This window comes from Vigna angularis, chromosome 10, assembly GCF_016808095.1.
Source record: "Vigna angularis cultivar LongXiaoDou No.4 chromosome 10, ASM1680809v1, whole genome shotgun sequence".
NCBI classification, from domain to species: domain Eukaryota; kingdom Viridiplantae; phylum Streptophyta; class Magnoliopsida; order Fabales; family Fabaceae; genus Vigna; species Vigna angularis.
Window position 1 is genome coordinate 3,115,206 of NC_068979.1, and position 26,746 is coordinate 3,141,951.

The window sequence follows — 26,746 nt, forward strand, 5'->3', positions numbered from 1 at the left end:
AAATAAAAATCCCTGAGCAGGGGTTACTTTATGGAGTGAATCGGCCTAATGGTGTTGTTTGCTTTCTAAAATGTTATAATGATTAACTCCACTAAGTACTTCACCAGTTAAGCTAATGGGAGTGCTACCAGCTTCCAATATGCACGATGAATCAAAATGTTCTTCAAAGTGCAATTTCTTTATCCAATGCTGACATCTTCAGTAAAAATCCTTTGATTAGTTTTATTGACAAAAAATGATGACATTTTTCTTTTAGAAACCAGTTTGGTGTATTTCTGAAAAGGTAATTTGCCTTGCTGCATAATTAAAGAAAGGAAAGTGATGAAATAGCAAAAGGTGAGGAAGAGTGGGCGACAATGACAGGGTGATGTTATCATTTGTCAGCTTGTGGTGGATATGATAGCATTCAAGCACTCATCTGCATGACAAAACATGCGCTCCACCCTTATGTTTCTTAAGAATTACAATGCCAAAAATGTTCTTCTCACTCGTGGATTCCTTGGTCAACCAAAGTCATCATTTTCATCTCTCTTTGACACAAACCAGAAAATCAGAAAATTATTGCAGAATTTATAAGCACAATAAAAAGAAGATTTTAACAGAATTTTCAGACTGAACATCTATGTACAATAACATACACAATTACAAAATCCAGTAGTTGTTTGCCATCTTCCATTTTCTTGTGCCTACCATACACAAAAGATTACATCATTTACAACTTACAAGAATCCACTTAATGCGGTATTTGGGGGATTATGTTCGGAATCATTTGTATGATTGGTTGGTGACTATCCTCATAAGAGAAAACATTTGTACAGTACACCTTCCAGGAGTTCTATGCAACACAATAGCTAGATAAAAATTAAACACCAAGAACCTAAGTTTAAGTCCATGGTGTTTTTTTAATCCTCTTGTGTCAAACTTTAACATAAGAGTTTCACGTTCAAATCTTTTGTGCATCACATTCTTGACAGATAATCAAGCAGACCTTATCATTCATCAAGAAAGATATAAACACAAAATTTGAACGTGACATGGACACCAGAGGATTTATTCCCATTTTAAGAATAACTTACTTTACTAGATGGACTGCATTCTAAAGTTCTTTTCTGTCCAAGTCTAGAGTTTGTAGTGCATTTGATTCAATCTCGCTGGAACAATTAAAATCAAAATCATGAATACCAAAGTCCTGGCAGTCCAACAACCAAGGGCAATTGTCCTCCCACATTGGCAAGTTTTCATTCTCTAAATTAGGCGTACTGTCCCATAACGTGTCCATAAGAGGAGTTTCATCTAGCCACATGCTGTTCATCAAAGACACATCACTGCAAATGCTATCCATCAAAAGGGATTCCTCCCCAGAAGAATTTTCAGCTGGTGATGAGGTGGAATTCTCTTCCGAGTTGAGAGCCACACCATTTTCCTTAACCTGATGGATATTAATATTATCAACTTGTGACAGATGCTCTGCAGGGAAAGAACTATTCTGTGATGTGGCTTCTTTGTTGAGAGGTTCATGAGTAACAGGATCAATACCCATCTTAAGGAGCTTTTTTTTTATATGTGTGTTCCAGTGATTCTTAATCTCGTTGTCTGTTCTTCCTGGTAACCTGGCAGCAATCTTGGACCACCTGAGACAGACAAACCACAACAATCACTCGCATGTCCAACAAAACTCATGACCCCTTCCGTAAGTTAAGTCCCAACATTGTAGGGCTCTTTCTTAGTCCCAAAGGTAAGTACCCATATCAAACAAACCGCATAGATAGCTTCAAGTGAGGAATTATCTCCTAACTTATAAGAATACGTCATTATTCTTTACTCAACAATCATCTTCAGTTTATTGACTTTTGCGTGCTATCAATTTATCATGCTTTTATGACTTTAAATTTTATGCACTTTTAGTATAAACTATAAACTATTATTATAAATACATCACACACAATAATTTGTAACCTTGTAGAAACACTTCACGCACGCATGCAGTTTTACAGTGTCCTCCTTGTACGTCTGTATACTAATAATAAACCTTTAATCACTTTGCTCAAGTTATCCAGCTTTAAAAACATGATTTCAAATGCAAGTACCTTCTTGTACATATATGCATGTAAAGACTAGGACTTTAAACTTGTTTGAAGGAGAAACCAAGCTAAAGCAACAAGTTATTAGTATACCTCTTGGCGTTTTGAAAATGTAGTTACCTGTGTTACGTGGATATCAGTAGAGATGATAGGGTAGTGGAGCATATAATATTTATTGTTGAAATTTATAGAAGGCAGTGTGGTTGGTTGAAGATGAGGTAGTGAAAAAAGAAGAAATATTAATAACCTGTTGCCAAGACGGGCATGGAGATCAATGACAAGCTGTTCTTCTGCCTGTGTGAGGAGGCCTCTCTTCAAGTCAGGCCTCAGATAATTAGTCCAGCGAAGACGACAACTCTTACCACAACGGCGAAGACCAGCAAGCTTGGGAACAGCACGCCAACAGCACTGGCCATTGGTGAGAATGAAGCTTATCAGCTTTTTGTCTTCCTCAGCAGTCCATGGACCTTTCTTCACTCCAAGTTTGTCACAGCAAGGCTGCCTCCCCATAGCACTTGCTACTAACCAATACAAACCTTCAAACTAGCCAATGGAAAGTGTCACCAACACTAGCTTCTTGTTGAGACGACTCAAAAATCCCACACCCACCTTTATATATATTAATAAAGCTCTCTCCTTTTACTACTTGAGTATTATATCAAATAGAAAAGATGCATCCCAAACAACACTCAAATAAGGGACACAGAAAACTGGGGGTATTTCGGGTCCCACCTAGGTGTTGTGAAAGCTATGTGGGAACCAATATGGGATGTTCTGGTGTTTTTTTCTCACTGCATAAAATGGGTGATGCTCAAGAATTGGTGACCCAAAGGCAGAGCTACATGTAAGCATCCCAAAGGGAAAAAATGTGTAAAATGATTGATCCTTTTCAATTTTTCCTTTGCAAATCCACTTCCCTAATTGCACTCTTACTCAACCTTTTCGTCATCGCCACGTCTACGTGTCCTCATTAGCGGTAGATTGTGATAGAGTGTGGATGATTGCTACAATTGTTTGGTCCGCATGTGCAACATAACCGTTTGATGGGATGAAAATGAAATTGTAGCTATTGGATGTGGTCGAAGGAGACTGATATAACGCAGTAAAATCATCGAGCATCTATGCTGCGTGTGAGACAACTCACTGCTCTTGGTTTGAAAGTTTTAATGTAAAAAACACACTGAGATTTTTGTATATTTAATTTTGTTATTGAGGAATGGACAATGAACTGGTGTGTTTCGGGGCCACAATTTTGTTTTTCTTCTATTTTTTCCATGCTACAAAGCAATAATTCCCAACTTCCTTTTCTCTAGCCTATCATCAATGCACAGTACTACTGTGGAAAGTTTGAGAGTAGAGACAAAAGGAATATGCCTAATCGAAGTATAGAACCATTCTACAAGCCACGACTTTGGTATCTTTTGAAGAATATTTAATAACTTAAGGAACAAAGGATTAAAAATTAAATGCTTTCTGGTTAACCTTTTGCCAGTCATTTACAAGGAAAACATTTTCTTGTTTGTACTGATAAGAAATAACATTCAAGTGACAGAGACATTATAATTTAGAAAATTTGAGGTCTGTATCCAATAGTGATGATGAAGCATATTACGATGAAAAAAAGTTATCCTCAATTTGTCGCTGGTACACAATTCGGGTATGTATATGTTTAGAAATATCATCTTTTTCTTTGCTTCAAAATCTAAATTTGTCTTTCTCACTAAAGAACAATTTGGTATATCCACTTGTATAAGCAACGTATCTAAGTACATCTAATAATGTTATGTATACACAGACATTAATCTTGACGGAACTGTAATAAGGAGAAAACCAAATTGATTACTTTCTTACATTCAGAAGTTAGTCATAACTTTACTTTTTCTAGAGATTAAAGTCACACCATTATACACTCTCAGAAACTAAAACCGTCATTTTGTTTATAAATAAATAATAGTTACTTTATTTTAATCCTAAATTTATTTTAAATGTTCAATATGACACGTATTTTTTATTTTCAAAATATTTACGTGACTGGAAATCATGTCATATATATATATATATATATATATATATATATATATATATATATATATATATATATATATATATATATATATATATATATATATATATAAATAAATAATAGTCTTTGAGTTAAAACAAAAATTATATGCAATAAATAAATCTAGAACTAGGTTATTTTTCCCTTTTTAGTTGTAACAATAAAATACATTTTTTTGTATCATTTAGTACGTAGGGTAATTTATTAATAATGTATGAAGAAATTTTTCTCTAAGAATTTCTACGAACATAAAATAAATTTATCAAAAGTTATAATTAGTTTTTTTTATGTCATGTTAAACATAATTATGTATTATGAAATTTCAACCAGATTGACAAACACATAAATCATTTGACATTTCATAAAAAATAAAAACAAAAAACATACTCATGGACAAAAAATAAATAGTAAACTTCCTTAAAAAAAAGCTAAAAACACTCCAAATCAAATCAAAGAAAAAAAAATCTAAGAACAATGACATAATATAATATGACACCATTTATAACAAATTTTATTTTCTAATTTTAAACAAGTCAACTTATTTCCTCCTGAAAAATATGAGAATACTTAAACTCATTTTATTGTATATTTCCAACATTTTCTTCAGCTCTCTAAGATATCAAGGATGAATTTTAGAATCAAACAAAACTTTACATAACACTATATAATTACTTTTCAACAAACACGTAATGTTAGTCTCAATAGCAAAATAGCTCTCGTAATTTCAGTATATAAAAAATTCTGCAAAAAAAAACAAAAAAAAAACTACTAATATATTAATTCTTTCGTAGTACCTTTAAGAGAGGTAACACAAGCTGCAAAATCAGGATTTTTAGAAGTTATATTATTGATATATATTCACTTAATCCAACGAACATACGAGAACTATCAAAGAACGTATATATGAAAAAAAAATTCTCTTTGATCCAGTGGTTATATAAAAAAATTTAAAAAAAATAAAAAAATCATACATATAATTTTTCATATGTTTCATAAAAGAATTATACATTAACTTTACATGTTTTCTATTAAATTTGTTATAATTTTTTATCTTCTAAATAATACAAATTATATAAGTTACAATAACTAGTTGAATGAATCTCAACAAAATATCTATGAAGACTCAATGAAAACAATTAAATGAATGTAGATAATTATGTAATCCTCGGTAAAAATATCTTAATTATATAGTGAAAACTATATATATCTATATATATATATATATATATATATATATATATATATATATATATATATATATATATATATATATATATATATATATATATAATTGACATTCAATAAAAAATATTAAATGGTTATTACATTTTGATAAAAAAATTACAATAAGTTAATTTATAAAAGAATATCTTTTTACTTTTTTATTTTATTATGTTTCTCTTTCGAAAGTTACCTATTATCCTAAAGGTCGACCCGAATCTCATAAAAGTGCATGCACGTCATAGTAAATTTAAAACATGAATTTGGTTATATCGAACACAGAGTAGATATGATAAACAATAAATTAATCAGGTTGAATTTCGTCCACATGTTCCTAATAAGTTTATTATAGTTGGCTAGAATTTTGGCTTGAACTGAGCATTCCAATTCGTTTTCTTTTGGCATATAAACAGGTTTTGGAGTGCTTTGTAACCTTTACATAATCACGACAGAAAATAAATAGTAAAATTACAAAGAAGTAGTTATTGGAGCTGCCAAGGTTGGTATAATAAAAAGCTTCCTTAAGAGTAGAATATATGAGAAATTTCTATCTCAATTAATAATTTCATATCGTTTAGAGTTAAAATTAAATATAATTTAAATATTTATTCTTTTTTTATTACATTTTAAAAAAAATTATAAAAGAATTTCAAATTCCAAAACAAACAATACATCAAAATGATAGTTGATCTTAACAGATACTAGAAAAAATAATATATTTTTTTCATTTATTTTTCTCTTATTTATATATTATTTTTCTTATTTTCTTCCATTCTCCACCAATCAAATAAAAAAAAAGGAAGTCGATATTATGAAAAGGTTTAAGTAGAATAAATGAAAAGGAAAAGGCGAATAAATTGAATCGTGAGCACCCTAACCTTGATGTATACACATCCTTTTGATGGATCTATCATGTGACTCTTTAATATAACATTTTATTACATGCCACCTTCAGTTTAGGTTAGGAGTACTTGCCAACTTCAATTTTTTTTTTCATAGTTCGATAGAATGAGCAACGACCAAATTTTCTCTTCAAATCATAGTTACCAATTTAAAAATGCATCAATAATTACTTGTTAAAACTTCAACACCTATAAATATATGAAAAATGGCAGTGTCACCGTTTGGTTTTTCTTAAAGATGAAGTATGCTATTTTTATTAATTTTTTTATTTACTTTAATTTGTCTATCGAAGACAATTAGTGCAGTGCTATGTATAATCAATTGGTGGGAAAGTTGGTAATCAAAAAGTAATCACAATAAATTTCTCTTCCTCTCCACCTTTTCCGTCTGACTCCGTGACTTTGTTGTTAACAATCAGTACCAAAGTATAACCATGTTTACACGGAGTGATAATGAGTTCAACTCAATAATGTATATTAAACTGAATTATATAAACAAAATTAAAAAGAATTATGTTGAATTATTATATTAATTTAATTTTATAAGATTGAAAATATATCTTAAAATAGAATATCTGTTTGAAATATTTGAAACAAATAGTTTAAACAATTTAAAAATAATTTGAAAATTTTAATTTGGTTAAAATTAATCAAATGAAATAGTTAATTTCTTTTAAATTAAAGTATTTTTGTTTCGAATTTTTGAGATCGAGATTTTTCGTCTTCCAAATTCCGTTTGTTCAATTTATTGTACTGGTCACCGTCTTTCAATATATGATAATTAGATCTTTGTTTATTTTCTAATACAAAGAATTCTTTTTATTAACTGAGTTTTTATCCTATAATTGTAAGTTAGATCTTTTTATTATTTATTTTTTTCAATTTTTTCACTTTCTTTTATCTGTACTAAACGAAACAGAGAGAGTGAGATTCCTTGAATTGAAAGTTGGAGAAATCTGCACCCATTATTGTCTCACTCACAGTAGACATTACAAGACTCAATTTTATATTAGCTTTCTACAGAAAAAAAAAATAATTATGTCATACCATCTAAGTTGTTTTTTAAACAAGGAGATATACATGATTGAGTTGCAAGTTGTAAAGTGATTTTCTTTTTCATATATAAGGTTTAAATTTGTAAATAGTTTTTTTTTAAAATCAGACATGGACTACATGAATTGTGTCGGATAGTATTATTTTATATATCTTGATTATAAAACATTTAAATCCAAAATATAGTTAAATTTAAATTCAATATAAAGATTATGACTTGTTCTCATCAGCCATTAAGCATCTAATGATATGAGTTAGGTGAAATGGGTCTGTTGTGTTGTGCACTTGAGTTGTCAACTCTTGTTTGCATGGAAGATGCCCGAGTCAAATGATGCCAAACATTAATGATGGAAGATAAATAAATAAATAAATAAGGAAGAAAATATATCAGTACGAAAAATAATTAAAAGAAATAGAAAATATATATATATATATATATATAAGTATTTACAAACACTCATAATAAATATAAAATAAAATACAAATATCGATTTTTCTTTAATTTATAATTAATATGTAAAAAAATATATTAAATGTAGACTTAATATCTATTTTGTTCTCTATTTTTGTCACTTTTATTTAAAGTAGTTTTAAGTTTTTTTATGTTTAAATTGTTTTTTTTTTGTAAAATTTTTTTAGTTTTGGTCTTTTTTGCTAATGACGTAGATTTCATCTAAGAAATAGAATAAGTTGTCACGCAATAGAGCTCAAAGTGGCTGACTCACATCATCACCATCTTCTTCTAATCAGAAAGTCCGATGATGGGTTATGGTTGATTCTGATTTCTGAAGGTTTTTGTGATTTAATGGAAAGCTATTTAGGAGTTTTACTCCTTGCAGATGGTTTCGTGTCGTCAATGGAGGTTAAACGAGTTCAATGATAGTGCGATTTGAGATTTTGTAGGTTTCCAACTAAAAGCATATGTATGTTAGTTTCTCAAACTTTAAAAATGTTAAATCAATAAAAAAAAATTCAAGGTGACAAATTTATAATATATAAGTGGGTGCAAACCTCACCTTACAAGCTGGTTTTGTGGGGTTGAGTTAGGCTTAAAGTCCACTTCTTAACATGTATCAAAACCACCTTAGAGCTTATCCTATATACTTCAGCGTGAGGGAGGTGTGTTAGAAGTCTCACATTAATTAGAGATAAAATCAATTTATACTATATAAGTGGATGCAAACCTCATCTTATAAGTCGATTTTGTAGGGTTGAGTTAAACTTAAAATATACCTTTTAACAAAATCAATGTATTTTTAAGTGAAAGATGATGTGGTACAACTTATTTTTAATGGACCAAAATCATATTAGATTTAAACGAACAAGATTAACCTGTTTTACAATTTTTTTAATGTAAAAACACAATCAAGCCTTATTTAAAAACAAGTTTAATGAGTATCTAACAAAATAAATGGTCTTGTAAAAAATTATGATAAACACTGTACTTGATTGAAGGAATTTTGAAAGTAACTCCAAAACGAGAGTAATGAAATCGTCAGTGTCTCATTGAAACAAACATTTGAGAAAATATAAACAAATCACATGGACTTAATGTTGTTGAAGACCGACAAGACAAGGCTACTTTATTCAAAAGTTGAATTTAGAGTGCTATTGGTATTCTTTTTTAGTGACTTTGGTGTTACGAGGATTAGTGTTGTGCACGCTCTAGCCTTAAGAAAGGCTTTTAATTTTTTTCAACACATTGGAACAGTAGATAGAATTGGATGAAGAGATTCAAACTTTCAATGGCGTAATCTTTGGTGCAATGACGTTTGATATAATTAATTAGTATGGTGACACTATAGCAACTTTTTAGCTCAAGTATAGCTACGTATTTTCGTGTGGGAATATTTGAGTTCAAGTTCGGCAAGCAAATTTTCAAACGCACGCTAAGTATGAGTTGATTCTGAACTAGTTGACCGATAAACAGGTTGTCATATTCCCTAACAATTATATACAAACTAATATCAATTCATCTCTAACTGTTTTTTTAAATTAAATGACCCATATTTTCTAATTCTTTATTAGGAAATTAATAATTTCAAATTGTAATGAAATATATTAACGTGTATAACAAATAAATTGAGAAGGTATTCAAATTTACCAATGCAGGACATTCAAATCAATCAGTGGCATATATATGTGTGTGTATTAGGTGGATTTCTTGATTTTGTTTAAATTTTTACTAAGTATTTAAAAATAAAACTATTCCCTTAATTTTATATATTTAAATTGGCTGAGCTATTCTCTGATAGATCTATGTATAGCTGAGAATGAATAAATACATCACTTAACTTGTATATAGTGATTTAAGATTTTAGATCATCACACAAATCAACTATTTTGTTAAGATACATGATCATTTCTCTTCTCTTACACTCACAAACAAATTATTTAATTTATTATACTCAAATATTTTTTAAAGACGTTAAATTTTATTAATATAATAAAGAGAGGTTACATTATAATTAGATTCAATTCATTTTCTTATGTAAATTAAAAATAATTTGATATTCTATCATTCCATGAGATTTACTTCTCTTTTTTTTACGTATTTCATTGTACCTTTTAACATTATTAATGAAAGCTAACTATAAGATATGTGCTTATAAATCTTACATCGTCATGAAGATTTTCATTTATAATTATTGAAACAATATCATATTATTTAAGATTTAATTAGTAACTTTGTATTGTGCAAAATAAGTTATTAAAAGAACCATACATAAAAAACCTTCATGAATAAACTGATCTAAATGACAATGCACATCTTAACATGTTCACACATTGCACGTGTGCGAATTTAAATTAGTTAAATAATTTTTGTATTACTGAACTTTAACTGATTTAATCATGCACGCAAATCTTCGGAAATTATTAGATAATTTTGGGTTATTATTTGTTTCAATTACTAATGTTTACATGACAATATCTCCTCTACACATACTTTTTTTTATCATATATATATATATATATATATATATATATATATATATATATATATATATATATATATATATATATATATATATATATATATATATATATATATATATAACTTGATAAGGCTCTTTAATTTTATGATTTAATTATACTATTGGGTCAACCTGCCTTACTAAAAATTTGAATAAATTGAAGTGAGATTCAACTAAATGATTTTCATAAGATTCCAAGTTGGACAAAGGCAACAATAAAATTAAATTATCATATCCCGTTTCCTCAAACATTCGCACACGTAAATTTGGAGACTCTGCGTTCTGTCACCTCACATAAACTAATCTATCCAGACATTTAGACATGAATTTAACTAGTTTAAATTAAATTCTATTTAATAAATCGAGACTGATTTAAAATAAAAGAAATAAATTTAATTAACTGGTTTAAATAACAGTGTTATTAGTAAATAAATTGTGACTAATTCAATAAATTAGCAATCTTAGAAACAATGATAAGAGATTTCATGAGAGAAAGGAAACTGTAATTGCAGGAATATTGATGAACAATGGAAATTAATTATTAAATCCAATCCAAGCAAGGTTTTGTGAAGGGAAAATTAATCATCCTAATTAAACACAGCGTAAACACCCAAGAACAGTGCGAAGGAGAACCCACTGAATGTAGCTCTGCATGTGCCTCCTTCATCACCTCCCACCGTTGCTGCAACATAAAAATGCAGTATTACAATAATGAAAAATGTATGTTTTACGTGATTATAATGAAAAAATACAATAATGAATAAAAGAAAATAAATAGATCATGAAAAAAATATTTAATAACAAAAAAATTATCGTGACGAATGAGAAAAAAAAAAGAGAGAATTCTTACCAGAAGGCGGCAGCAACGACGGAGGCGGAGCTGAAAAGAAAGATCATGAAATTTTGATGAAGAAAAATAAAATAAAATTTCATATAGTGTATAATATCAATTCATTGACACCAAAGTACTATATTCAGAAATAAAAAGTAGTTGTGAAGAAGAAAAAGATTAACAGAAAGTTGTTGACCAAGATCATAAGCATGTTCAACTGGTGATGAGGTTTGAACGTGAAACAGAGAAAGGTTTGGAAGCTAAGAGGAAATTAGAATGCAGTAATAAGGGATTGTAACCTTTGCAGGAGGTGATTTTGAAGTTGACGCCGCAAGATTGAACAAGTTGAAGAGCCTGAGGGATAGTGATACCCAAAGCTTCAAGTGCTCCAGGAGGAGTTAATGCAAGTTGGCAGAAACATGAATTCTGGGTTGCGTTCATTTCTTTGATTGGATTGCAGCAAGTTTGGGGTGGGTCAGTGGAGTTCAAAAAATTAATGCATGGAGATAGCGGCGTGAGGCATGGTGGTACATCTAGTCCATTACAAAACCCAATCGCACTGATGCTCAACACCAAAACCAACATCCAAACCTTCATCATCTTCTTCTTCTTCTTTCTGCTTTTGCTTTCGCCCTTCTCTTCTACTTTCGTAAATACTTCCAAATCTATGATTGCCTCGCTGGACTCCACATGTTACAAGATGAGATCCCACGTCCTCGCTTAATTAAAGACAAAAAAGAAAGAAGGAGCTGATGGTATGATAAGATTCCAAACGTTTTGAACTTAATATTTCGCTGGAAACAAAAATAAAAAATGATTCTCTCCTTGATTCCTGGCAACCCATCATATCCATACCAATTAGACTAAAAAATGGCACTTGACCTTTCATCATCTTAAAGCTATCCAAAATTACTGTACTGCGTTCATTAATCTCTCTGTAGATATTGAATCAATCGTTCCAAAATATTATTCTTCACGATTTCCAAACAGACGAGTAAAAAATAACAAAGGAGTTAATTGGCGGGATGTTACACAATGTTCCGAGAAAAGTGGGGTTACGATTTGTGGAACACAGGAACATAACTTTGAATTTTAATTTTAATATAAAAGTTAAAAGAGAGAAAAAATAATAGTTATGCAACTATTAAACGTATAACCTTATCATTTTTTAGCTTTCTCATAAAATTGTCTGTAATTTAAAAGCTTTCAGAACGATCCAACTTAAATCGATTCAAATTAATACATTCTTATATAAATTAGGTGATGAATTTAGTATAAATGAAATGAGATTTAATTTCAGAATCGTTTTTATAGTTTATAGTTGTGTTATAAAATTGTGTTACGTCTTAGATTAGTTTGAATAAACTTATTATGCCTTTAATTATTAAATTACTTAAAATATTAAATTAATTTGTGTATTATTTTTTTAATTAGATTGATTTATGATTTTGTAATTTTTTTTTCAAAATATTGACCTCATAAAATCAATTCAATCTCACTCACTCTATGTTGAGTAAACATTATTTGATACACCTAAATATTTTACACTCATTTGACACTACCTTTACTTACTTTTTCTTAAAACAATATAAAAGTTTACACATTTTTTTACCATTTTATCCTTGTAACCTGTGTCCACGTAAAAGTATGTCATGATAACATTATCCTTCTATATTATACTGAATTTAATATAAAAAGATATAAAAATTCAACTCGATTCAATTTCATAATTTTCTAAATTAGATAATGAATTTGTTTAAATTCTACCCAAATCCAATTGATAAACTCCCTATATATAAGCATCCATTTTATATATATATATATATATATACTCCAAATTTTATTTGATAAAAAGTTTTCTATTCATAAAAAAACATACTTTAAATATATGGATATTTTAATAATTTTTATTTTTAATTTTAAAAAGAAATTAAAAAATAAAAATTTATTTAAATACCTTAGTTAAGAATATTTTAATGAGATAAAATTTACTACTTACATTAAGTTAGCCAACCTTCTATATATATCTTTTTATAGCGGTCACTAAAGGGACATTGATTGTGAGCCGCATATCACTGTGATGGAGTCCATGAACAAAAAGTGCTACATTCAGCAAAAGAATTTGTGGGTGCCCAATTGGCCCAGTCCATCCCGGAAAACCCAACAGAAAAGCTTGTGAAAAAAAAAAAGGAAAGGAGGAATGGACAAAAAAGAAACAAAGGGAGAGTGGAACAGATTGAATTACAGAGCTATCCGGATTTCCGAAGTTGTAAAGGATAACGCAAATTTGATTTGGAAGGGGAAGGAAGTTGCAGTTGCAAGGTGGAGACTTTATTGAGTGAGAGAGAGGTGTAGGTTCAATCTGAATGGCCACACTTAGCTTTGGCTTTGCTACCACAAGTGTGAGTGCCGCCGCTGGTTATCGCAGGAGAAGCAACTGCAGGTGGCGCAGACCCACAATTTTGTCCGTTGGATGGGTAACTAAACCAAACCAAACCATTTCTCTTATGTCTTATGGTCTTGTCTTGCAACTTGTGTTTGAAAATTTGTTGTGCGAAGGAAGGACCCCGAAGGCGTGCTTGGCCCACCCCAAACCGGCCACCTCGCCAGGCTCGAGTTTCGAAGACGCCTCGAGAGAGACTCAGAAGCACGCGAGGCCTTCCAACGTCAAGTCGAAGAAGAGAAAGAACGCCGTCAAACCCTTCGACAAGTATTTCTCTTTCGTCTTTCTTTTTTTCTTATTCTGTATTTCTTGCATTATTCATTCTTTTCTTTTTTTCATTTGCCAGTCACGTATTCTTCCCGATACCCCAGAAGAGCTCATTGAATACTTCCTTGACACTGAAGCTCAGGAGATTGAGTTTGAGATTGCAAGAATGAGAACGCGGTTCGTACTTTTTCTTAATTCTTTGTTTTCTTTTAATTTAACTCTATCACTTTCTTATGACCAATTTGTATTGACTCTGCAGATTGGATGAAGGATTCTTTGCTCAACTGAAATTCGAGTTAGGACAGCTTCGGTTCGCTGTTAACAAAACTGAGGTACCTTTTGGCTTCTTAAAAATGTTTGAGCTGGGCAAAACATTCTCGTATCTACTCATTTTACACCGATTGTTCTGCAGCACATGGAGGAAAGACAGATTGAACTAGAGGCTCTAGAGAAAGCCATACAAGAAGGAATAGGTTTGTAAATAATAAAAAAGAAGATAGTTTAGGAATTTGCCAAATACGTAAGTTCACTCCTTGCTCCTATCTTGTAATACAGAAGCCTACGATAAGATGCAAGGGGAACTCATAAAAGCCAGGGCAAGCCTAACCAAAATCTTGACATCAAAGGATGTTAAGGCAACTGTAAGTCTTGTTTGTTTCCCTTTTAAGTGTGCTGGTTTTATTTGAGTCATGCTCAATCTAATTTGTCTTCAATGCAGTTGCTGGATATGGTTGAAAAGAATGAGATTAATAGATCTTTGTTGGCACTTCTAGATGAAAACATAGCAAATGCACACAAGGGTAACCAGGTAGGCGATAGAAACACTCGGTTGTATTGTAACCAATATGGCAGAACCCTCTTGGAACATTTTGATGCCACAGGAATAGAAAAATAAGATTAAAAGCTCTCAAATGGTAGTTGTCTATTAATGGACTTAGGATTGTGGGAACATGATTTTTTTTATTGATAATGAACTATACAATCAAACCTGTGGTGCATATTGAGATGTGCTTGTAATGAAAAGTTTTGCTTGTTAATTTCCTTGTTGCAGAAAAAGGCTGCAGAATACATGGAGAAGCTTCGGGGGTCTGTTATTAGGTACATGACAGTTTAGTGCATATAGTACTTTTCTTCCCACTTTTCTATTAATTTTTGTGAAAATTGTACCGTTGATAAATGTATCAAATAAAAAGAATACCAGACAACTGAGATGTTGCGGTAGCAACTGTAATATCTGAACTAAGAAATTGTAAATTTTGAAATACGGCCCCTGTATCATTCACTGAAATTTTGATGATAATTGATTTTAGAACCAGAATATAAGCTTCCTATCTTGAACCATGTAGCTTGAAGGATGGATGAGCCAATTGTACTTGGTGTCAATAAAATGGGTTTAGATGGGCAACTTACAGTTAGTTACTATATGAAATTTTATCATTAATGTTTGGGGTACAATTTAGTCGGTAATGTTAAATTTAGTTTCTTTAATTTCCGGAAGTGCATTTATCTAAACTACCCATTGAATGCGACTTCAGAATAAACTCTCAGTGTGAGTAAGATGAGATCAAAATGCTGATTAAAACGCAAGCATACAATGTTGCAATGTAATCTTATTTTCCAACTACATTATCACACTGGTATCTCAATAAAGCATATTTGTCTTGTAATTTTAATTTTAATTTTCTTAATAAGATATAACTTTGAAAATATAAATTAAAATCGTTTAGATTTAATTATTAATTTGATTTTTATATTTAAGTTTTCTATTTGTTTACGCATGAATTTAACAAGATATTTAATTAGTAATTTGATTTTTATACATTTTTTTTTTTACTTCAATTAAGTCTATATTTTTTTTTCATATAAATAATGTGATTCTTTTGTGTGGGTATTGTTCTTTTGTGAGGTTATGTATCTATTTCTAACGAGGTAATAAACAAAAATAATGAAATGAACAATATTTTTTTATTTAAAAATTATTGAAATTTAATTGAATAAAGAAAATATAAAGATTATACTTATTCAAATGTCTAAATATAAAAATTAGATTATTAATTAAATATTTTATTACATTAACACATGGTAAAAATAAATGTAACATAAGGTATTACTTGAATTCTATTTAATAAAAATTAAGTTAAATTGAGTTAAAAATATATAAAAACTAAAATAAATAGAAGATAACATAAAAGTGAAATTACTAAGTAAAACAAACTATTATAAGTAAATCACTCGTATATAAACCTATTATGAGTGAATAGGTGCATTATGATAAGATTTACATTCTTTAAAAAATTATAAAAATTTGTTTATGTATTTGAATTTTTATTTAAGAAACTAACTTATGAAATGTAATGTACATACTATCAATCAATAATGATATGATTTCTATAAAGTTATTAAATCCATCATCCATTTGTGATTGGCTAATTATTTTAAATAATAAAATTTTATCAGTTGCAAAATCGTATTAAAAATGTAAAATTGATAAAAAAAAGTACATTTAACATCAACCCATCTTGTCATCTGGTAAAGAGTATTCCTTAGTGGTCTAAATAATTTGTGTACAAACTGATGTGGAATCCAACGTGGCTTTATTTCATTGGATAATAAAAAAGTTAAAAAAGAAAAAAAAAAACTACACAAATTGATGAAAAACAACTTGACACTTACGGGTTATGTATACTTTTTTTATCAAACTTGGCATAACTAAATGCAACTAATCCTAAATCCTTATTAGCTGAACTTTAATTTGAAAATAAAAAATAGAATCTTTGATTGTGTTGCGACTAGAGCTTTTGAAAATTTTCGAATCCGTAAAGAGACAACATTTTCCTAATATTTTTTAAAAGAAAAAAATGTTAACATTATTAACGGCTCAAACGGACGCAAATGGGATTGGTTAATTATTTATTTTTATCACATTTTGTTTTCTCTCTAATATGAATTACTTACATTTATGGTATTGCATCATGTAAATTTTTTGTATGGGTTAAATATATTTTTATTGCTTGAAGTTGGATATAGAATTTTAATTTTTTGATATTTGAAATTTTGATATATTTTAATTTTTAAATTTTAAAAATAGTAGATATAATATTTTAATTTAATTAGGTTAATTTTTTTAATGTGTCAAAGATATTATTTAATTAATATTAAAGTAAATATATGTAACAAAAATTAATGAATTAAAAGAATTATATTTATTTATTTTTAAAATTTGTAGACTAAAATACATTAAATTGTAATTTAAATTTTGCAGAAATTCAAAAATTAAAAATACAATTAACTCTTTTTTTTATTCATAAAGGATATAGGTATGGAGAAATTTACAATACTAAACTAACAGAAATGAATCTACGTTTAACTTTGCAATAGCAATTATATATGTGACAAATTTTAGCACTATTCAGAATGTGCATTTTATTTTTCTATTACATTTATTTTTGCCACGTCTATTTCTTCTTTTCTTTTCCTTTCTCACTCTTTTTTTTTTTTTTTTTTTGCATTTATTTGAAGTGCTCCACGTCCCTGTACTACTATTGTGCGCCACATAATTTCGTGAGACATAAAGAAAAAGAAAAGATGTTGGAGTTGCTAGCCTCTATATAGAAAGAAGTTGGGTAAGTACCACAATTCACCAATATCAGACAAAATCTACATCGTTGTATGTTAGTTAGACATGGCAACCACAGTGAGGCTTGTTTCACTGCTTCTCATGAACCTTGTAATTTACATGAGCAGCACCGCACAATGTTCCATAACCAAACACGCAGACCCTAACCCTGCAGAGTTCGTGAAGTTGTCGTGCAGGGCAACACGGTACCCTGTTTTATGTGTCCACTCGCTGATGGCCTACGCAGGCGTCATTCACCGAAGCGACCGGCAACTTGCGATGACGGCTTTGTCGGTGAGTATATCAAGGACCCGAAAATTCCTGAAGAAGATGTCGAAAGCGAGAGGCATGAAGGGTAGGGAGTGGAGAGCGGTGCAAGATTGTGTGGAGACCATTGGTGACAGCGTGGAGCGTCTCAAGCAATCGGTTAGGGAGTTGGGGCGAACGGGGTTGGGGGAAGACTTTGCATGGCACATGAGCAACGTCCAGACATGGGTTAGCGCTGCCTTAACCGACGACAACACTTGTCTCGACGGCTTTGCCGGTTCCGCCATGAACGGAAACGTGAAGAGCGATATAACGGAGAGGGTTGTCCATGTTGCTCAAGTCACTAGCAACGCTCTCGCCTTGGTTAATCGCTTTGCTTCCACCCACGCTACTCACTCTCCTTAATTTGCTCTTTCTCAAATCCTTTTCCAGCTATTTCATAGTTTCTTGTCTTTCTCTTCTCTCTTCCAACGTGACACTCTTCTCCTAGGTCTATATATTTGGTCTTAGGTTGTTTCCCTGTAATGCATGTGGTTAAAAAATGGGTAACGAGTGTGTTTTGTAATTACGTTTTTCCTTGCAAGTTAACAGTGTGTGTATGGTGCATATAAGAAGTTCCTATTGAAGAACTGAACCTGTTTTGGCTTAGAAAAATCTGGTGATGATGAAGAAACAGGAAGAGTTCCAGTGCAAATTTTGTTATTGTTCATTATTCATTTTTGCAACAAGGTTTCTTCTTTCGTTTTTCCATTTTTCTTTTCATCTTTAAGCAGACATTCTTAACTTTCTTTCTTCGCAGACTTGATTTAGAAGTTCTTCAGTACAACTTTTTCTATTTTTAAGTCCAAAACTAAATATTAATCCTTTAATTATATATATATGTATGTATATTATTCATACAATTTAGAAAAGTTTTGTAAATTACAAAAATGAAATAGTTAACTTAAAATTTATAAAATAAATAATTATAAGCCCTTACGATTTTTTAATTGAAATCGTCACAGTTATTATTATTTTTTCATAAAATTATAAAAATATAAAGTTGTGATTAGTCGTGACGATTTTGGTTCAATGGAAAGTTGTCACTACAATGAACGACATCTATAAATTAAAAGCCGTCGTAATTTTGAATGACTTTCTTCTAACATATATTTACAAAGAAGTCATTACAACTCTCATGATAACTTGACCTTTCAAAATTTTATGAAAAAATTGTCAAGTTTCATGATATTTTCAGACTTATAACGAGTTGAAATGTAAATTTTAAGTCTATTGTTTTAATTTTATAATTTACAAAGTAAACTACCTTTTTTTTTAAATTTTCAATACACCTAATGTTTAAAAATCAAACTGCCAATTACACATTTAAATGACAAATTTACTTACTCTATGCCATACATTAATACAAGTATCACATTACAAGAGGCTGTTATTCCGTGTCCACTTTTATATTTGGTATCATGATTTGTGGTTAGTGGTTCTCCATTATAGGTGAAAGTTGCATCGTCATCAAAAAGCCAAATACTTCGATTTAAGTGCCTTGGTGATTATGGGGTTAGTTAGTTACAGAATGGTTTTTTAATTTTATTTGATTAGTCACTCTTGGTTCTAGGAAAAGAATACCAACAAAAATTCAAACTGTGAAAGCGAAAGAAAAGAATAACTTTGGAATTCAATTTGCAAAAGATAAAGTTGCATGAAGTGGATATGCATGAATTACTCCAAGTTGATTAATTATGTTCAAATCCCAAACTTAAACTAGAAATCAGTGAGCTCAAATAAGGTCCAGACGAATGGTAGCTAATTGAGATTATGCTTGCGATTTTTTTCGTATTTTTTGTTTTGAAAGGAAAAAAGATAAGAAGAACGCACATAAATAAAAGATTTTAACTTTAAGATGCCAATAATTCATTTTTTTACTGCTAATTAGTAAAAAATAACGTCATTTAAAAAAAACTCATAAAATTACAGAATTTTAAATATATGATAACCAGAAAGTGTACTTTAATTAAATTATAAAATAAAATAGTTAAAAAAAGCTAGACCTAGGATAACACGTATTCATTTGAGTTTTGATAGAGGCAACATGCTTTGGCAAAGCAACCAACCCTTTTCTTTTGGGGTGGACATCGTTTTAGTGACTGTTGATTCGAAATTGTTTAATTTGATATAATATAAATTGAAAAGGATATTTCAAACTTTTAGTGATCTTACGTTATAAATGATACCATATCGTCACAGTGCTATTTGGTTGGGAAATTCCTTTATTAAAGGAATACCTATCAACTGCACCTATTCTTTTTCGTGGAAAAATAAATGCCACCTTTAAAAGTGCGTGAAGAAGGATTTAAAAGTAAAAATATCTAATGAAGCTATTTTTATTCTTTCATAAATCTTATAACACAATTTCTAGCTAATTAAACTATATAAAATTGCATTGCATGATAAGAATAGCTAGGAAAGAATGATGAAAAAAAAGGAGAACTGTGGATTTGGTAAGAAATAGAATTTGGAATAATGGATAAGTAAAAGAAAATAAAAATAAAAAATACAATGAAACAGAAATATGACATAATTGAATGGTTCAAAATAAGACAGAAATAAGTGTTTTTCTTTTTTATTATCTTATGTGAGTCTTACGACCGATTATAATTTTTCTTTTCTTTTCTTTAGCAAGATAAATAATTAAAATGTTGATACTAATATCAATAAATGGTAATAAAAATACTTATGTCTTTTTCAGTTTCTTCCTTTTTGTTTTTTATCTATCATACAGAACATAAAGGTTTCTCACTTAAATACTATATATTTAATTAATATAAAATATAAATTTTCTAATATATTAATATAGGTTAAGTAGGTGGTAGAAAGAATTTTTATATGATTTTTGTCTAACGACAAAAGTTCAATCAACAATTTTGGTTTGAATAAGAGAGAAAATTTCTAAAAATAAAAAGTTATATAGTTTAAATTATTGATTTTAAATAATTATATATAATAAATATTTCTGTAAATAATTATCCAGAGAATTAATAATATACAAAACTAATTTTCTATAAAGAACACCGTTTCCTATTTTTTATCCATATTTTTATCATCATAATTATTTTAATAATTATATGTATGATGAAAATCTTATGATCTATGTATGATGAAAACTTTCTTTGAGTTATGTTTTCTTAAGTTTCATTTGAAGTAAAACTTCTGACGTGAATCATTAGGAAGCGATGGGCAACTACTGCCGTTACGGAGACGACTTTTACAGTTAAATGTGAAGGATTTCTTTTTTATTTAAATAATACTTAAAAAAAACTACTGAGTTTTTTCTTTCTTTAACTAAAACTTTTAAATTGTTTTAGTAATTTACTTTTATCAATATTTTAAGACGATACCTAATCGTAAAATGAAAAACAGCACAAATTTAGTATGGGAATACATTCTTATAATTGTAAAACATAATAATAACCTGAAATCAGAATTTAAGCTATACTTTGCTTACTGCGAACATTTACCTTTCAGCTTTCGCAAACTGATATTTTGGTGTAAAATTTCATTTATCTAAAATTCTTAAACCAATATTTAGTGGCCTTTTAAACTTGTTTATTACTAGCATAAGATCCCGATGCCATCTTTTCTATTTACTTTCCTACTTCATCCCTCATATATCAATCTGCTCTTACATGTTATATTATATTTCAACTTATAATGTTATAAATTCATCTTATTATTACTTTTTGACTACTCAAATGTCAGTTTAAAATTTTACAAAATTAAAAAGGATTATAAAATGTTTATTCAGGAAAATCAATTACTTTGTTGTCATAAACATGCACGCTGGTTGAAATTAAGAAAGCAATTAATGGCAAACATAAAACAGAGATAGTGTAAAAGTTTTATTTATTATCCAACTAAAACCGTGTTTGATAGTGAAGATGTAAATAGCACAAAAAAAGTATAAATAGATTTTAAAACGGTAAAAGATTTACATTAGTTCGATAAAAGAAAATAATAGATAAAAAGTTTGGTAGATAGATTAAAATAAGTTCAACGGCTTCTTGCATTTTAAAATCTCCTCACGCTCCATTCCCCAAATTTTGTTTTATGAAGAGGGTTTAGAATGATTCAGCCATGGAAAATTAAAGAGCGACAACATACTTCCGGTTGAATTAAAATAAAATCATGTCGAAATGAAATATTAAAATGGTGTACCTGATAACCATATATGAAGTCCACTAAAACAAAACGTAGTAAAAAAGTCAAAATTTCCCAACTTTTTTCCCAATCAAATCTATTCAAATATCAAACTAGTCACACTGAAAGACGTAAATGTAGATTGCTTTTCACACGAACTGTGTCCTTCTTCCACAAAGTTACCTCATCTGAACAATTCCGGCGCTGACCAGCTTCTGGATCTTGTTCATCACCATAGGATTCTTCGTATGTTCCTGTGCAGCCTTGGGATTTTCCTGGAAATCAACCAACACCTGCATAGACAGTACGTACCCAACTCTGATAAGCACGTCTCATTCTTGTTTCACCACCGAAATACGCATCTAATATTTAAGAAAAAAAAGGAAGCAAACCTGTCTCATAACAGGGTCTTGGAGAATGATCTGAATTTCTGGATCCTGCATTGCCTTTGCCTGCAAGAATACGAAATATAAAAATTATCATCATTTTTAAATACGTTGATTTAGCTAATAAAGTACAGAATTAAGCCATACCTGTCTCTCCTTCAATTCCTCAGGACTTAAGTCTCCACGGCTAGCCTTATTAATTTGTTGTATACAACTGAAATGGATATTAGATTATTAGGCGAACATTATGCATTCAACGTAAGAACAGAAATATTATAACACAATCCAGAAATGTAAACCAATATCATACGTTCTAATTCCTTCAAGCAACTCCTGGTTGTTAGCGTCATATTTCAATCCCTCCTTATATGTTTCCAAAGCTTTGTCATACTCCTTCATGAAATACTGCACCGCACCCTTCCTGGTATAACCCTTAACGAAGGTTGGATCAAGTTCAATACACTTCTCTGCATCCTTTAAACCTTCAGGCAATGCCGCCAACTTAGTATAGCATGCTGCTCTGTTACTATAGGCCTGGAAGCATTGAAGAATTTAGACAGAGAAAGACCAGCATTTTCCATTAAATACAAGTATTATCAAATTATATTCAAATAGATTTATTACCCTAGGATCTTTTGGATTTCTTCGTATAGACTCTGAGTAATGCTTCACAGCCTCGGGATACTTCTGCTGCTTAAAGAATTCATTTCCTACATAGCAGTTTAGGTAATACATAGTATATAATAAGAAGTTGACGGAATCAAAAGGTTACATAGTTATAGGAGTTCTTTCAAAAGAAGATATGATGCTTGGTGAAATCGAATGAAGTGCCCATGGAGTCAACTAAAAGACGTTATACCTTTTTCTCTCTCCTCATCAGCCAACTTTGGATCAAAATATTCTAGTTGTTCCAGATCTTTTTTTGCCTTTTCAGCTTCATTAAGTTTCTTCAAAGTGTCAGGGTTGCGATGCTCAGTTAGTGCTTTCTGGAATGTTTCAATGGCAGGGTCGTAATCCTTTGAGCACTTCGCCATTTTCACCAAGGCAGTTCCTTTCCTTGTCAAAGCTCTGGCTATCATCTTAAAATCTGATCTTAGCTCTCTTCCTCTTTCAACAGCCTTGTCACAATCTTTTATACAGTCCTCATACTGAAACCAGGAATTGTTGTAAGAATGTAAATTTCGGAGGAGTATCACTTTTCCTAACTAAAATATAGGCTATCCTTAACTCTTTCTAAATTATTTCACACAAGTCCATAGTCTAATGTGTACTTCCAATAAAAGCAAACACCCTACGAAGATATTCAGAGACACAGTAATGACAATCAAAGACAAATTTGACCAAATTCCCCATCCAACACATAAGTTTTAGCAACAAAACTGGGGTAATGATATTGTGATATTCAGCGTAAAAACTAACTTTAATTTTTATACATCTTCATCCTCTAAATGCATCGTACCATACATGACCTGGTCAAAATTTCAAGTATCATTAGTCACAAACACTTTGGAGTTGTTCAGTTTTTGTGCACACCGAAGTATATACAGCACATGTAGGTAAAAGGATACACAACCTCACAATCCCAGTAATCTTGAAATTTTACGGTAAAAATTTGAAGGCTTGATGAATTCATGCATGCTAGAGTACGCATTCTTCCTTAAGCTATAATGGTATACAATGAAAATAAGTTAGCTTGATGAGACGGCTAAACCACTGACAATGGTTTGCAAGAGTTTCTAGACACCATACACCATCTTCATAAAATTAAACAAACACTTACTAAAGGAAGCGTTCTTTTACCTTATTTTATACGACTGAACGATATACCAAAATAATAAACCCGTAAATAGATAAGATGATATCGAAATCGCATCTAAAAACTTATTCTTATTCAGAGTATATCAATTGGGTTCTCAACAGTTCGATCTTCAACTGCATAAAGCACAATCATTGAAAATACAGATTTTACAATAAATTATGGACGCTGCTTAGATAACGGAGGTTACTCAATTAAGTTAAAGATCAAATATTCAATTGAAAAATGAAATGTTAAGTTAAACAAACAGCATCGTTCTAACGTTACTTTCGAACTACAGGTAATCCCGTTTCTCTCACTTTCTGTTCTTGTATGTGCAATTCGAAAGAATAGCATGCTGAAATACAGTACATTTCAACCTAATTTTAAACTTCATTAAATGCAATAATATGGCCACGCAGTCGAACAACATTGCAATAGATCGCCACACTGTACTATTAGTTAGAAAAGTAGACAATGACCATAAGAATATAAATCAACATAAACTCAATCAAACCAAAAAGTAAAAACAAAAAACAGAAAGCATACCTTTCCCATTTCCAAGTACACAGCAGCGCGGTTGGTGAGATACGATATATCTTCATCATCCAACTCCAAAGCATTGGTGTAATGTTGAATTGCAGTATCAAAATCCTTCTTCTTATACGCTGCATTGCCCGCTTCCTTTTCTTTCAGAGCCTCAGCCTTCCTCTGCTTCGCGCTCTTGTCCTCCTCAGACAAATCCATGGGCTGGGGTTCGGGTTCAGGCTCGGGCTGCTTGGTGGGTTCAGCTTCCGCGGCTCTCTTCCTCTCGGACGGGGACGGGGACGCAGAGGGCGAATCCGGTATGTCAGCGTCGGCGGGGGGAGAGGTTTGAATCTTGACGTTGAGCAAAACCCCTATGGCTTGCATGACTCTCTTGTCATTCAAATGCAGGTTTAGTTTGTTAGGATCTCTCTGGATATCCTGCATCATCTTCACGAAATCCGGCTGTTGGAGGTAAGCCCTAGTTGAGGGGTCCGCGGTGAGCCGGGTCCACATCTCGGGCCCTGAGAATGCATCGCCGAAGGGGTTGGCAGCGGAGGAGCGGGGTCTGGAGGCCTCAGCTAGAGCCTTCTGCGCATCGGCAAGACCGGCCCTGAGGGGCTCGTTGTTGGGGTCGAATTCGAGGCCCTTCTTGTAAGCCGAAAGTGCGTCTTCATATTGGGAGAGGCCGAGATGCGCGGCGCCGAGACGACTGTAGCCCTTGGACCAGTCAGGCTTGAGTTCGACGGTCTTCTTGGCATCGATTAGGGCATCGGAGTAGTTTTTGAGGGACGCGTAGGCGGCGGATCGGTTGGAATAGAGGACGTGGTTGTCAGGGGCCAAGGCGATGGCGTCGGAGAAGTGGCGAATAGCGGTGGCGTAGTCCTTGGAGGCGAAAGCGGCGTTGCCCTTGGCTTTTGCGTCGTCGGCCATAGGAGTAAGGTTGGTTTGGGTTAAAAAAAGGAATGAATTTGGTTGTGTCGAGAGTGGGGAAGGGCTTATATGAGATGTAAAGCGCCTGAGAGAGACTAGAGACTTCTGGGATGCAAGGACGCTTCTTCTGGAATCTTCTACTACTGTCATTTCTTATTTTCAGTTTCGGTTTTAAACATGTACAAATTATTATTTTTAAGTTTATTAATTACATAATTTAATTTATGATCTAAGAATATGTTTCTATGTGATAGTGTTACAAATTGAATTCCGGTATTAAAATAAATAATTATTTCTCCTTAATACTTTATATATTCAAATAAGTTTTTCTCTAACATGCATTGGTGCAAAATAAATTAAATTAACATCACAAAATCGGTCTAATTGATTTACTTTAATAATTTAAAAATCATGACGGACTTAAATTCAGATAAAATAATATTTGTATGGTATCAACTATTCCGCTTGTAATAATTGTAAATTCAAATAGATGTTTAACCAATGTCTTACTTTATATGATTAACTAACATTTCCTTTTGTAAAATCATCTCACATATTAACATTTCTAAAAATTATGAAATAACGGGATTTTTCTGAATGAATAATTCGAACGCTTATTCTATATTCCGATGTCAAATTATATTAAGCAAATCATCTCAAACTTTTATTGTTTCCGTAAAATCATTACAAAAAATCATCATGTAAATAATATTTCAATCCTGTATATCTCCTTATCTCAAGTTTTAGAGTAAGAACAAAGTTAAGTTATAAAAAATAACTAACTTGGTCAAATATTTAACTTTTTATGTCGCTTTTAAATTTTTATTGATGTTTATTTTGAGTTTAAAATATCTTCTTTGACCTATATTTAAAAAGAAGATGTTTTTTTGGTTGATTTAACAGTTAGAAATATTAATAATAGTAGATATTTTATTATTATTTATTGTAGGATCAAACTTAGCTATATTGACATAATTTTGCATGAAAAAGGAAAAACATAAATGTAACATGCTGATGTAAGATGGGAATAGGGTGTGACTTGAAGAGATGGAAAGCAGAAGATTGCCATAGAAAAGAGAAAGGAAGATGCAGGCGGAGGGTGAAGATGTGTAAGAGGAGGTTCTAAGAGTGATAGGATTAGGAGTAGAGTAACTTACACTTTTAATTTTTTTTTAATTGGGGTGTGAGCTTAGTAGT

The 26,746-nt window shown here is 30.8% G+C and overlaps 5 protein-coding genes across 6 annotated transcripts; 2 read left to right on the forward strand and 3 right to left on the reverse strand.

Moving 5' to 3' along the window:
• Window positions 1-535: 535 nt before the first annotated feature.
• On the reverse strand, window positions 536-3,140 carry LOC108335433 (MYB-like transcription factor ODO1). Its single transcript, XM_017571452.2, has 2 exons — window positions 2,329-3,140; window positions 536-1,631 (listed from the first exon to the last, which is right to left on the reverse strand). Exons 1-2 carry the CDS (start codon window positions 2,589-2,591, stop codon window positions 1,097-1,099), a joined length of 798 nt encoding a protein of 265 aa, XP_017426941.1. The 5' UTR covers window positions 2,592-3,140; the 3' UTR covers window positions 536-1,096.
• Window positions 3,141-10,769: 7,629 nt separating this feature from the next.
• Window positions 10,770-11,832, reverse strand: LOC108335578 (non-specific lipid transfer protein GPI-anchored 9). 2 transcript variants are annotated; one of them, XM_017571612.2, is made up of 3 exons: window positions 11,426-11,832; window positions 11,145-11,174; window positions 10,770-10,976 (listed from the first exon to the last, which is right to left on the reverse strand). In XM_017571612.2, the coding sequence occupies exons 1-3, from the start codon at window positions 11,724-11,726 to the stop codon at window positions 10,882-10,884; spliced, it is 426 nt and encodes a 141-aa protein (XP_017427101.1). In that variant the 5' UTR covers window positions 11,727-11,832; the 3' UTR covers window positions 10,770-10,881. The 2 variants fall into 2 exon arrangements, with proteins under 2 accessions (XP_017427101.1, XP_052725750.1); XM_052869790.1 differs by lacking the exon at window positions 11,145-11,174.
• Window positions 11,833-13,341: 1,509 nt separating this feature from the next.
• LOC108335354 (uncharacterized) lies at window positions 13,342-15,124 on the forward strand. The gene is made up of 8 exons (XM_017571358.2): window positions 13,342-13,603; window positions 13,690-13,836; window positions 13,916-14,013; window positions 14,096-14,168; window positions 14,249-14,309; window positions 14,392-14,477; window positions 14,555-14,644; window positions 14,888-15,124. The coding sequence occupies exons 1-8, from the start codon at window positions 13,493-13,495 to the stop codon at window positions 14,948-14,950; spliced, it is 729 nt and encodes a 242-aa protein (XP_017426847.1). The 5' UTR covers window positions 13,342-13,492; the 3' UTR covers window positions 14,951-15,124.
• Window positions 15,125-17,434: 2,310 nt separating this feature from the next.
• Window positions 17,435-18,469, forward strand: LOC108335429 (pectinesterase inhibitor 9). Its single transcript, XM_017571446.2, has one exon. The coding sequence runs from the start codon at window positions 17,519-17,521 to the stop codon at window positions 18,122-18,124; it is 606 nt and encodes a 201-aa protein (XP_017426935.1). The 5' UTR covers window positions 17,435-17,518; the 3' UTR covers window positions 18,125-18,469.
• Window positions 18,470-21,874: 3,405 nt separating this feature from the next.
• Window positions 21,875-25,670, reverse strand: LOC108336003 (hsp70-Hsp90 organizing protein 3). Its single transcript, XM_017572278.2, has 7 exons — window positions 24,641-25,670; window positions 23,156-23,444; window positions 22,921-23,006; window positions 22,607-22,830; window positions 22,444-22,510; window positions 22,303-22,362; window positions 21,875-22,203 (listed from the first exon to the last, which is right to left on the reverse strand). The coding sequence occupies exons 1-7, from the start codon at window positions 25,547-25,549 to the stop codon at window positions 22,090-22,092; spliced, it is 1,749 nt and encodes a 582-aa protein (XP_017427767.1). The 5' UTR covers window positions 25,550-25,670; the 3' UTR covers window positions 21,875-22,089.
• Window positions 25,671-26,746: the final 1,076 nt, after the last annotated feature.